This window comes from Buteo buteo, chromosome 3 (assembly GCF_964188355.1).
Source record: "Buteo buteo chromosome 3, bButBut1.hap1.1, whole genome shotgun sequence".
Lineage (NCBI taxonomy): Eukaryota > Metazoa > Chordata > Aves > Accipitriformes > Accipitridae > Buteo > Buteo buteo.
The window spans coordinates 73,710,823-73,723,275 of NC_134173.1; the positions used below are offsets into that span (position 1 = coordinate 73,710,823).

The window sequence follows — 12,453 nt, forward strand, 5'->3', positions numbered from 1 at the left end:
TCCTCTAAAAATGAGGATCACCCACATGTGACCAAATTCTCTGAAATAATTCTGAACATATTTGAATTTCTGAAGTCAAAATGTAGATGGCACAAATCAATGGAATACTCTGAAGACTAATAACCTACGGTGGGTCTAACACAGAGTGTGTAAGACCACAGAGAGAAGTTTAACCTGCCCTTCATCTTCCACATGGGGAACATGACATTTCCTAACTCAAGATGTTGAAGAATTCAGGCACAAAGTATCAGTAAAAAGATGAACATCTTAGAGCACTCAGCAAGAGACATAGCACTCTAGAAACTTCAAAGTACACTTAGGACAGATGCCTTGATCCACAAGTCAAAATACACAGAAGGCCCCTGAAGAAAATACAAATTTCTTTTTACAATATTTAGAGAATATGAAGAGAAGTATAATTTGAAAACATTAGCCATGTTAATATTACATGTGCTCCGTCTGTTCAAATCCTGTGTTAAAACAAACCCCAGTTGTTAAGCTGATACCAGATGCCATCTAACAGATGCTAAAAAACAAGACAGCATGTTCTTAATTTAAATTATCTCAATACAACTATAATCTCAAAGATACACTAAATTACATTACTTCAGAATTTTTCTTAATTGAAATGGCATGGCAGTAAGCTTTCTCATAAAAAGGTCTATTTTCCTAATAATTTTCATTCTATCAAAAATGTACAAAGGTTGAATTGAATAATACGCTGTGTTGTCTTTACCTTCTGCCTTCAGCCCTTCAAAATTATATGAAAATCGATCAAGTTTTACAATGCTTTCACAAATGAAGCACTGAAAATCTCATCACTTGAAACCCTGAATATTTCAATGGATAAAGCCATGGAAAATGGACTTTCCATACTGGAAAATACTTTTGGTTCTCCTCAAGACATACAGATGCAGCCTGAAATCCTCATCCTTTGTGAACTATTTTTGGCCCTCACATGAGTTGCATATAACTAACTTTTCACTGCAGTCAATGTAATCCACACACTTAAAATTTGAAGCCTTTGTTTATGTGATGGTTTCATATGGTATCAACCAACACAGTAAGAATTTAAGGAGTTGCAAGCTAAATAATATAGCCCTTCCCTTGTAAACAACATAAGATTACTTATAACAAAATTGTCTGAACGGTGTTCCTTGAAACATACATTCCTCTTCTCAGGCATATACTTGGCAGAGAAAGGTTAGCTGGAGAGTTCAAAGTCATTCAAAGATGGCAGATACCAAAGAGATCACCTGGTCTTACCATTCAAAAGACTTTTGCAAAAATGCCTTCCCTAGTAAGAAACAGAAGCAACTATATCCTTTTGTATTTTTGCAAATACTTTTTATCTCTTGGCTGCATTTAGGTTGGCTTCTGAAGGAAAACAAGTCCTATGCAGTTAAGACATCCATCCATTTCTCCATGTGTCTGCCCATCAGTAGGTCTAAAATAAACTCTGCTGGTCAGTGTCAAAGTACTCTGGTGGGAAGACAGACATCTCAGAAATGAAGTTTCTCAAACTTAGCAGAAGTGAGAGGAGAAATTTTTGTTTACTGGTTCACATCTAAATGTTGCTGTAAGAAATAAAAGGATGAGAAAGACTACTTGGGGTGAAATCTGGAAAACAATGTACACGTTTCTTGAAGAATTTTTAAGCACATGCGCAATCTGTTGCCTTTCATTAAAATGGTTGTAGTTCTAGAAACACAGAGAACATGCATAACAAATCTTAAAAACACAGAAACTAATGCTTGCACTGCATTTAACACACAGAATTCATGCATTGTTCTATTGGTTTTCTAAGGTATTGACTTACAAGTCAGCCACAATAGTTTTGGTATCAAAGTTGGGTTTAAATACAGAACGCAGAGTGGATGTAAACAGTGTTGCTCAGCAACAGAAATGAATGAGGATGTATTTTTACACCCTGACAAAATTATTACAACTACGCATTGAATTCCAGTGTAAGAATTCAACTATGCTATGAAAGAATATAAATATCTTTCCATAACACAGAAATTTTCTAAGTGAGTTCTGGTTAAATATTGACATTTTTGCATAAACGGAACTCTTTCTGAAATGTTGCTTAGGGAGCCTGGATGGAACCAGGCACTAGGAATCTCACTTATGTCTCAAGTCTTGCCTTTGACAAATCCTATGCAGCTAATTTAATAATTAGTAAAGAAAAATCATTTCTGATCACTAGATAAAAGTACAAATAAAAGCACAAAAAGATAAACCACAATTTGATTGCCACTCTTCCCTTACTTCCTGCCACCCACTATCACGCAAATTTGAGGATGATCTGAGCGAAAAATATAAATCTCCTGCAAGATGCCGAGTACCAACAGACGGCTTGGGGGGCTGTTGGCTGCACAGAACGTTTCCCTGATGAAAATCAGGAAAAAGTGTATTTTTGACAAGCCAAGCACAAGATTTTTTTATGGAAATCATGAAATTTACAATGACACCATTGGTTTATTTTAATTCTAAATTGAATGTAATTTCTTTTAACAATCATAAGGCAGTACTTCACTGCATTTAGAATGATTATGGGAATTTTATGTTTAGAATGACTAAGTCATCACAGAAGTCCTTTCTAAGCCTTAAAAGGCTACCCAAGATTAGATATATTACTAAATCTGTATAGAGGACTTGGAAATAAATTATTCTAATATGTTCTTAAATTTAATTAAATATATGAAAACACTCTAAATCCAGCTTCATGTATTTCTTCATGATTCAGTTACTCGGTGTGGGGGAGAACAGAAAAATCCAACTCTATAAAACTACTAATCATCAATCCTAACTATACTTCCTCAGTTCCCTAAAAGTTGGGAAAAACACACAGGGTTTGTGGCAGGCTCAATGACTCAGAAAAAGCCATAATAGTAAGACCCAAGCATCATCTAAATAATATACAGCACAATTAACCTTAAACAGTCTATAATTATGATAAGCTTCATAGTTCTAATTACTTTTCTTTTCAGTAACACTGCTATAAAGTGAGTTGAATTATAAAATAAAATGTTTCACAGGGTATCTATTTATATATTTTTAAAGCAAGTATTCATGAAAGGATATAATTTTCCAGCAAATATCCAGCTTGCTGTTAATCTCCAGACCTTTTGCTTGTTGCCTTTCTTCTTCCAGCTGCTTTGCATTCGCAAACTGTGTCCCATCGGTAGGGGATTCTGGGAAGCTCTCAAAATTGAACTTGTCAACTTGGATAGCCATACTGTAGCAAAGGGAAAAGAAAGAGAAAAAAACCCAGGATTTTTACTATAACAACTTTAAAGATATTACTTCTGCAGAAAATGCAGAACACTGTGAAACCAAGCACTACAACATTAGTATATTTGTCTCAGTGGCATCTACTCTGTACACTAATGATATATAAGCCATATGATTTATGCTACTAAAAACAAAAGTCTAAGCCTACTGAAGATGTTAAGATTTTTTACAAATCATCAATGAACATCTTAATGCCTTTGTGAGTGGTACACAGGACATCTGTTTTCCAGTTGCAACCAGTTGACCTTACTGTGGTTCTGCAGAGGTTCATCTACCTTCATTCTTGGTTTGTAAAAGCTCCTGGTGTGCTTAAGACTTGCTGAAAAAAGGCAACAAGACTGGGCCAAATGCTGATGAACATACTATTTAAAGTAGTTTATTAATCCCAACCTATACACAAGTGAAGCAAAATATTATATACAAAAGTGTCTTCTGATGTGAACAGTAACACACTTAGAAAGCCATGTGCACTGCCTTGGTTTTACAAGCCAACTTTCTAAATTTTCCTTTAAAAATTTCCTTACAAACCTCAGGAAGGAAAGACAAAATAACCATTGTACTAGGGCCTAAATGTGGTCCTTTTCTTTTTCTTTAAGGAGATCTTCCATCTTGCTTAATGTATCTTCATGAATTACAGGAAATATTATTTCAATATCATAGTATAATTCATTGGCAGTAAATGGTTAAATAATTGCTTTATTAAATGTACAGTAAGGCATAAAAGCAAATTAAATATATTACACTATAATGCATACTAAATACTTATATGTTAAACTAGAATCACTAATCTAATATGAAAGGGAATTCAGACCAGCTCACATCACATGAAATGTGGTTATAGCAGATCTAATATACTGTGCTGCCAAAACAGCTTTAATTTCCTGAATCGTCTGAAATAGAAAAATAATTAGGGAAGAACTAAAATATATTGCTCTTGAGATGACTTTGCACGTAAGGAAAACAGAAGACCAAGAAACAGCTTTGAAAACCATTCATGATGAAATGCAACTACAATCTAAGAAGGGATATAGGAAGGGCATTTCACAGAAACACCAGATTACTATTATTCCTTTATCTATTTCTACATATAAAGAGGGAAACATATTCTATAAATGTTGCCAAAAGGAAAACAGCAGTAACAAAAGTCAAGAAAAAAGGGCTTTGAAATCCCCCCCGACCAGAAGAGATTTTCTATAATTAGCATTAATTTAAGAGAATCTTGACCCTAAAAGAAACTGGGAGAAAATACACGGCAATTATAAAGACAAGGAATAATCTAGAGCTTGTGAAGTTTATTGTGGAAAGATGAATTCAAATAGGCCCATCATGCTTCACCCTGAGCAAAACCTGACATCTCAGGAGAAGCTGTTAATGTTCCACGACTACCTTCACCATTAAAAAGTACAAATACAGCACTGAGACAAAGGTGGCAGAATTATTGTTTCTATAAGCTACCTCTTCTGCAGACTGTATCTTTGCTGATCTTCACATTTAAAAATTAAAAAAAGGCAGAGGAATTAATCTATTCCTCTCTAAGAGGTGTTTTTGTTTGGGCTATTTTTTCCTACAGCAAGAGATCATTAAGAGTTCTTCATTTGCATGCAAAGACCATCAAGCGCTGGGCATATAGAAAAAGCTAAAATGAGCAACAAAAGTGTATCACAGTAACTGCAGGAATCAAACCAGAAATAAAGAATGTAATGAAAAACACCTAGATACAATCTGTAGCATGGATTTAAAAAGAAATATTAGGCCTGAAACTATGACTAACAACATCAATTCTTACTGGCATTGAAGTATGATTTGATTCTGCAAATGCAGGTTGAGTTTCCTGGATTTTGCATAGGCAATGCATGTGAAAGACAGAGACGCAACTGGAACATTAAGGAATCATTTTTGCCTTTGTTTCCGAGATCAATTCATCACTCTGTGGTACCTGAGCAGATGCAAACCCGGTACTTGATTTCTATTATATAGACAGTACTGCTTAAATTTTCATATAAATACTCACAGTTAGATACCTGTAGTCATATTTTGACAACAAACTATCTTAGTTTCTGACCAGTCAAACATATTTAGAGTCTGTCTCCCAACAGACCTGGAAAACAACTCTCATCTAATTATTGTGCCACACTTTTCTAAGTGAAATATATTAGAAAAACATTCCTGCCTAACAATATTTCATATGTAACTGAGGGCATTCAGATTGCATTCTTCTGTTAATGGATCATTACTGGCAATATGCTGATTTTTTTTCTGGAAATTAAATATGCATGTAAGCACTTTTTCCCCAACAGCCTACAATAAATCCACATCAGCTTCAGGAATACAGCCGAGATTACTCTTAACAATGTTTCATTGTACAGGTCTGCTTGAAATAACTTTTATTAAGCTCCAAGGTATGGAAAACTTTAGTAAATAGGGCTCCTAGCACTCAGAACCTCTACTAATTTTTCAAATTTTTTAACCATGTTTTTATTTATACTGTGTATGCTGTATTCAGCACAGTGACACCTTATGTCACATGAGAAGACAGAGCACCCCAACAACATACTTGCCAGCTAGAAAGTGAAGAGGTCTGAGTAAAAGAGAATTACGGAGAGAAAAATATCACACAAAATAATATTATGAATACAGCTATAAGCAGAATATAGGAAAGCAACAAACAGAGATAAAATTAAATTTTTCAAGACTATAGTTACACTCAAAGTAAAGCACGACAAAATTAAATTCTAGCTCTTTTTCTTAAACATAGATGCCTTTTATCACCAGTATTCTGCTTCCTCTTGTGCTAAAAATATTCGTATCGAGTTTTGTCTCTGCATTTTTTATCAATAATGTTGCTTCAGTATTTATTCCTCAGCCTATGGAATGAGTAGTAAATTGGAAGGCTTTACACAAAAATCAAAACAAAAAATAAATACCGTAACCTAAATCAGTCACTCATCCTTAAAAATGTACCCCTACACAAACACAGTTTCTTCGCTTCACTTTTAATATGAAGATTTCTCCCATCTCAAAAGATGCATTTCACCAGTGAGGTGTTAATAAATGTATGAACAATTCCTGAAGCCGGTTGTCTGAAGGAGAAAATGGATAAGCTGGACATTGGGTGACAATCACCAACCAAAAGAAGGATTTTTGAGTTTTTAACTGATCTGTAGAGAACACACGGGCTTCAGCCTCAAAGAAGCAGAAGACAGTGAAAGGCAACCTCTTGACCATTGCCCAACTTTGCCACTGTGCTGTGCATCAAAATAATGAAACTAAAATGTGTTTTAGCTGTAGAAGTCTTTCTCCACTTAAATTACTGTAGTAATCTACAGTTACTTTACAACCTATGTTTCTTGTTAAGAGTTCTCTGCACCTCTTTTCTCCTCAAATTTGTTCTTGTTTGTTGTGATATACAAGAATCTATAGAATCTATATAGAAAGCAGTAAAAAAAGGCAATTCAGATTGAAACAGGCATTCAATTTATTACAAATGGCTAGGATAATGATGGCTCACGCTGTGCAAGGGTAACTGTATACACGGTACCTTGCCCTTCACAGTAGTTACATATCAGGGAAAACATAAAAGATCTTAAACCACAGAAGTTTAAACATATACTTGCTTCAGGAAAAGGGACTAGAATTTCATTTTAACCTTCTTTGCCTCATGGGTAGCTATCCAAATTTCCTATGAGGAGACTTTTCAATAAATCATGAGATATTTGTACAAAAACACTGCATTATGCAAAAATATTTAATAGCCAATCCTGCAAATGCAAAACAGGTTTTGTTTCTCTCTGGCTAACCTTGCTTGTGCGGGAGGAGGGATAAAGTAACAACAGTTTTCATGAATAATGAAACAGTCGTGTTTTGAAACTACTGGGTTTTGTCATGAAACGAGCCCAAGCCGTTGTGACAGCTACTCAGACAACCAAGCATTGTCACAGGGATGCAAATTATTCAAATACGAATTAAGTGAATGAAGAGGGAAAGGTCAGCTCATTGGCAATGCTGATGATATGTCTGCACCGTATCATCTCACGTCACCTGTCAGGATGACTTGCAGGGGAAAAAAATGACAAACCTTCTGATGGGGCAGCAGACGTTTCAATGACAGTTATCTAAAGTCCTATTAAAGTAACAGTCCAGAATTATTAAAGACATCAGATAGTCCATTTCACCTCTTCTCATAAAATGAGTTTCAACTTTATTGGAAAGAGTACTCTGTCCTGACAACAAAATGCACAACAGAAAGGACTTTGTATCAAGAAAAAAAACTTCCTGTAAATGGCATCATGACTACTCCTGAGCCAGTGCCTTGCACATCCCTCTTTACTGAAGCAGTGTCAGTTAAAATTAAGCAACACCGACAGTTTCACAGAAGTGGCAAGCAGCAGATAAAATTCATAGGTGAAAAATTCAGTAAGGGAGTATTGCCTGTAGTGGTATAAACTCTTGCCCTTGTTCCTGGCAGGAGAGCGGGCACGTCCCAGGCATACCCTATTCCCCAGTGATGTATCTTGGCTCTTTTGATGTCCTCATCTCTTACAAGAGAATGAATCTATAAAGCAAAATTAAATATGTCACACTCTCCGAATAAAGCAGGGTTAAAAGCAGGCATGGTATTAAAAGAAAAGCAGCAATCTGGTTAACATAACTAGATTTCATCTTTCATTAAGTAAATAAAATACTGCTGCTTAGGCTGGAAGAATAAAATCTAGAGATAGCCCTTATTCAATTATCTTTAGGAAGAAACGATATAACAGGAACCCAAAACCTCTTCCTCATGCCTAACTACCTATTTAAATGCTATCATCCACAGATGAGTTTGCAAGCTGTTTCCATAATGAAGCCGAAAGGAGGCAGTTGGAGACTTTATTCAATACTATGCTTCTTGTTCATCCTCCTTTCTTATATAAAGTAGACAGTAGGGACACAGAGCCAGACCATATTACTACTACTTATGCAAAATGTTTATTTATATGAATAATCCCTGTATAGTCAATGACACTAAGTTTCAGAAAAAGCTAGAAGTGAGGATGATACTCTTGTTCTCACTTTCATAAGGAAAAACAAATATGCATAAAGACAAGCTTACTTTAAAAAAAGAAACCTCACCTGATTCTGCCATTGTGCAATCTCAGTAATAAAGTTTTTATGACATCATGTTTCCGGTACACATAATTCTACCCTAAATACAAGTTCTGCAGCTGATATAAAAAATGGTCATGACACCCCAGTATATAATAGTTTATAGGCAAAGAGGGAGCTCAAGAATCAAATCTCTTATGAGATGAATACATATGTATCACTAGATGAAAATGAGAAAGTAAGGTAATGCAAATTAACATATACCTTGTGTTTACTTCTAATTATTTCACTGTTTTAGAAGTGCAATCTATATTTCGTTCACTACTATAAAATGCAACTGTAAAAATAAGTAGCTCAAGCGACCCATAAGTAATGATCTCTCCTCCTGGCCTAAAACTGACTTCATAAAGAAAAAGGATTGCTTTAATATCTGAACTATGCAGAGCAAAAGATAAATTTTTCCATTAGTCTTGCAAAGGTCAATTAAATTAAAAAATTTGCATTTAGAACTTAATTATTTATTTAAAATAATTGAAGAGGAGATAAAAGTCAAACTATAGTGCTGAAGTCTGTAAAATTCAACAGCTTATACTTATCTGATCCACAACATTTCAGATGATAAAAAGTTAAACTAGGAAAGAACAGTTCCACTGTATATAACGTAATATTTGAAAATGGAACAGTGTTAAGAGATAGTTAGCTACATAAATCTTCTCTTTAAATGAGATTATACTATGCATGCTGAGAATCTAGCTTTTTAATTCCTAACTCCAAATCTGAAAGCCATAAACTGGAAATGAAGAGACATAACAATTAACTTCAACTTGCACCTTTTTTCACTTGCCCATTTAGATAATTTGGACTTCTATGGCAATCACCATACAACAAAACTGTTAGCTACTTAATGAAATAAGAAATTTAAAATAATAATAATAATAATGGTAATAGTCTACTCTATAAATATACCAATTCCTATAGGGGGCTTAAGAGACTAATAATCAATAGTCATTCACTCCATCAGGAAACCTAGAAAAGCGTAAACATGATAATACTTGAAGATGGAGTTGAATATCCTCCCTTTATTTATCACATCTGAACTATGAAAGGATTGTAATTCTGTCATTATCCAAAATAATGCCATACTGCACCTCCTACCTCTCTCTCAGTGGAATATTAATAATCAGAGAAATAAATTTCAAAAGATATATGTTCATATTCAGTTGCTCATTTGTACAATTCAGTATAGCCTTTATATAGCAGGAAGTTCAAAAGAAAACATATGTAAATTAAAAACATGGAACTTTGTGCCAGATATAACGAACAAGACTAAAAAAATTCATTGTAGAGTCATGCCTAGTTATCATTCCAGCTCTCTCAATCTTCCCAGGAAAAGATTGAGAAGATTGCCCACCCCATAATATAAAGAGAAGAAATAGAGTGGAATAAGACAAGCATCTCTGTTATGTTCAGAGCATCTTTTTCAGGTAGCCTCAAGTGGAGGAACCAGGTACTCACCTGCTGCAACCCTTATAGAATCATAGAATCATTTAGGTTGGAAAAGACCCTTATGATCATCGAGTCCAACCCTCAACCATGCCCACTAAACCATGTCCTGAAGTGCTTTGTCTACATGCTTTTTGAATACCTCCAGGGATGGTGACTCAACCACTTCCCTGGGCAGCCTCTTCCAATGCCTGACAACCCTCTCAGTAAAGAATTTTTTCCTAATATCCAATTTAAACCTCCCCTGCCACAACTTGACACCATTTCCTCTCGTCCTATCGCTTGTTACTTGGGAAAAGAGACCACCACCCACCTCACTACGACCTCCTTTCAGGTAGTTGTAGAGAACGATAAGGTCTCCCCTCAGCATCCTTTTCTCCAGACTGAACAACCCCAGTTCCCTCAGCCGCTCCTCATAAGACTTGTGCTCCAGGCCCCTCACCAGCTTCGTTGCCCTTCTCTGGACACGCTCCAGCACCTCCGTGTCTTTCCTTTAGTGAGGGGCCCAAATCTGAACACAGTATCTTCCTTCTGACTCTGCACACACCTGGCATTAAGGAACATGGGACAAAACCACCAAGTGTCTCCGCTTTTGGAACACCCCAAAGAAACCAGGAACATTGGTAAGGAGCACTGTGATCAGGAATTACCACCAGATCACTTCACAGCATCATCTCTGTCCTGTCCCAACACTGATGGTTGTTGCTGGTCCAAGGGCACAGTGGTATGGTACGAGTGGAGTTGAGTCTGTGTAAGACCTGTGTAGTCTGTGTAGGACACCAAGACACTCACAGGGGTCTCACAGTCTCTTGAACATGATAAACCGGGAGCATCAACTCATTTTCTCTTTAGAGAAAAGTCTTAAAAATCCCCAGTAAATCACGCAATTGATGGCAATGCTCCTCTTCTAAAGGAATATGACCATAACATATTGCACACACCTGAAAAGTTATCTTCAGAGAAGATACTAAGATCCTAGTCAAAACGAAACTCAGAGTGCTCAAAACAAAACAGAGTGCTCAAAACATCAGAACAGCCTATACAATTGAGAAATTAGTCATACATGAAGCAATCCATCTCAGTGATTACACAAGAGGAAATGAAGTGATACAGAGCTTTACATACAACTTTTTCATAAAGGAACTGATTCATTCTTTGGGTAAAATGATAGGATGCATGAACACTCAGTGTGCAAGTGTACACATTTCACCATGGACTGTCACTTCAAGATATAATCAGACTTTACAGTCACAGTGAATTATTAATTTACAATCTACTTGCTTGTCTTTTTTATATGCAAAGATAGCATTTGGCCTTTTCCCAGAGCACTGCAAGATAGAGATTCACCTCGAGATGATTTACTGTGATAACCAAATTCTTTTCCAAGTCACTGTTTTCCCAAACAATTTCCCTTCCTAGATGTATACTTCAATCTACCTGTATACGTCTATCACATGTGTGACCTTCACATTTCCAGGATTTCTTAAAAATGTAAGAGCTGTTCAGAGTGCTCCTTGGTTGGTTCCTTGAATAGTCTTGTATTCAAGTTAGCCCAGTCCACGGACTTTAAAATGTTTATTTTGCCACAGCCTCATTGATTCTTTTGGTATATAAAGGAGTTATTCAGATTTTATTACAGATTCTCAAGTCGCAGAAGCAAATTTTGTGAGTGACATCATACTTAAACTAGCCTGCCAACAAGCAAAGTTAGGAGACAGTCAGGACATAATCAGTTTAAGAAACCAAAGAACCAGTACAACAGCAAACATCGCCCACCATAGCCACGTGGTCCATGAGTTTTGACCTACAGAGCTTATTTTGTAACTAGTGCCAGGAATAACATTCACAAATATGAGTGGGGGCACAAGAAGCTTTAATCATGCTCCCTAAATCTTAGCTCCTGGTAAGTAAGCTTCACCTGAGGAGGCATACAGGTTCCATAGCAGCCAACTGCTCAGCACTATTAATAAATATTATGTACATCTCACTCACACACACACACATACACAAAGTTTTCACCTAAACGGTATTTTTCCCAAAAACATTGTATGCATGAGAAGTTTATTTAATGCTTCCTCTGCCAATAACACCTAAATGTGTGCTTAGAAGCATGCTCAGAAACAAGGTATTTTCAGAAAACAAACTCTCCCATTGAGCAGTGCAGCAGCCTGAAAGACCACATTGGTCTTACCAAGTCTCATCAACAGTTCTATCCTTAATGAACGTTAATGTGATAGCCTCAAAGTACTTCCCCTCTGCCCAGGAAATAATGGTTAACAAGCCAAGGTGTTGCTTCTATTGCTAATTATACTCAGCTTTTAGCAGTCCTGGATCTAATTTCAGCAATATGCAGAGCTAGGATTGTCTTCACTTTTATCTCATCATGTTTATATTGATTTACCTTTGCACACTTTGCCCCACATACTGCTGTGTTGCATTAGTGGTCTGATTTGCCTTATTAGTATATCAGAAAATTAGCACAGCTCTAAAATACCTTATTATTTTAGCCCAAACCTTCCCAACTGGAAATCACCGTATCTTACCAAATCACTGCCCTGCCAGTTGCCCTCT

General features: G+C 36.1%; 1 protein-coding gene across 3 annotated transcripts in view; it reads right to left on the reverse strand.

Moving 5' to 3' along the window:
• Positions 1-12,453, reverse strand: part of TRAPPC9 (trafficking protein particle complex subunit 9) — a 520,195-nt gene that overhangs the window by 266,146 nt on the left and 241,596 nt on the right. For all 3 annotated transcript variants that reach the window (XM_075024013.1, XM_075024014.1, XM_075024012.1), the window contains one exon: positions 3,088-3,241. In XM_075024013.1, coding sequence (XP_074880114.1) covers positions 3,088-3,241 — 154 coding nt within the window. The remainder of the gene's footprint in view (positions 1-3,087; positions 3,242-12,453) is intronic.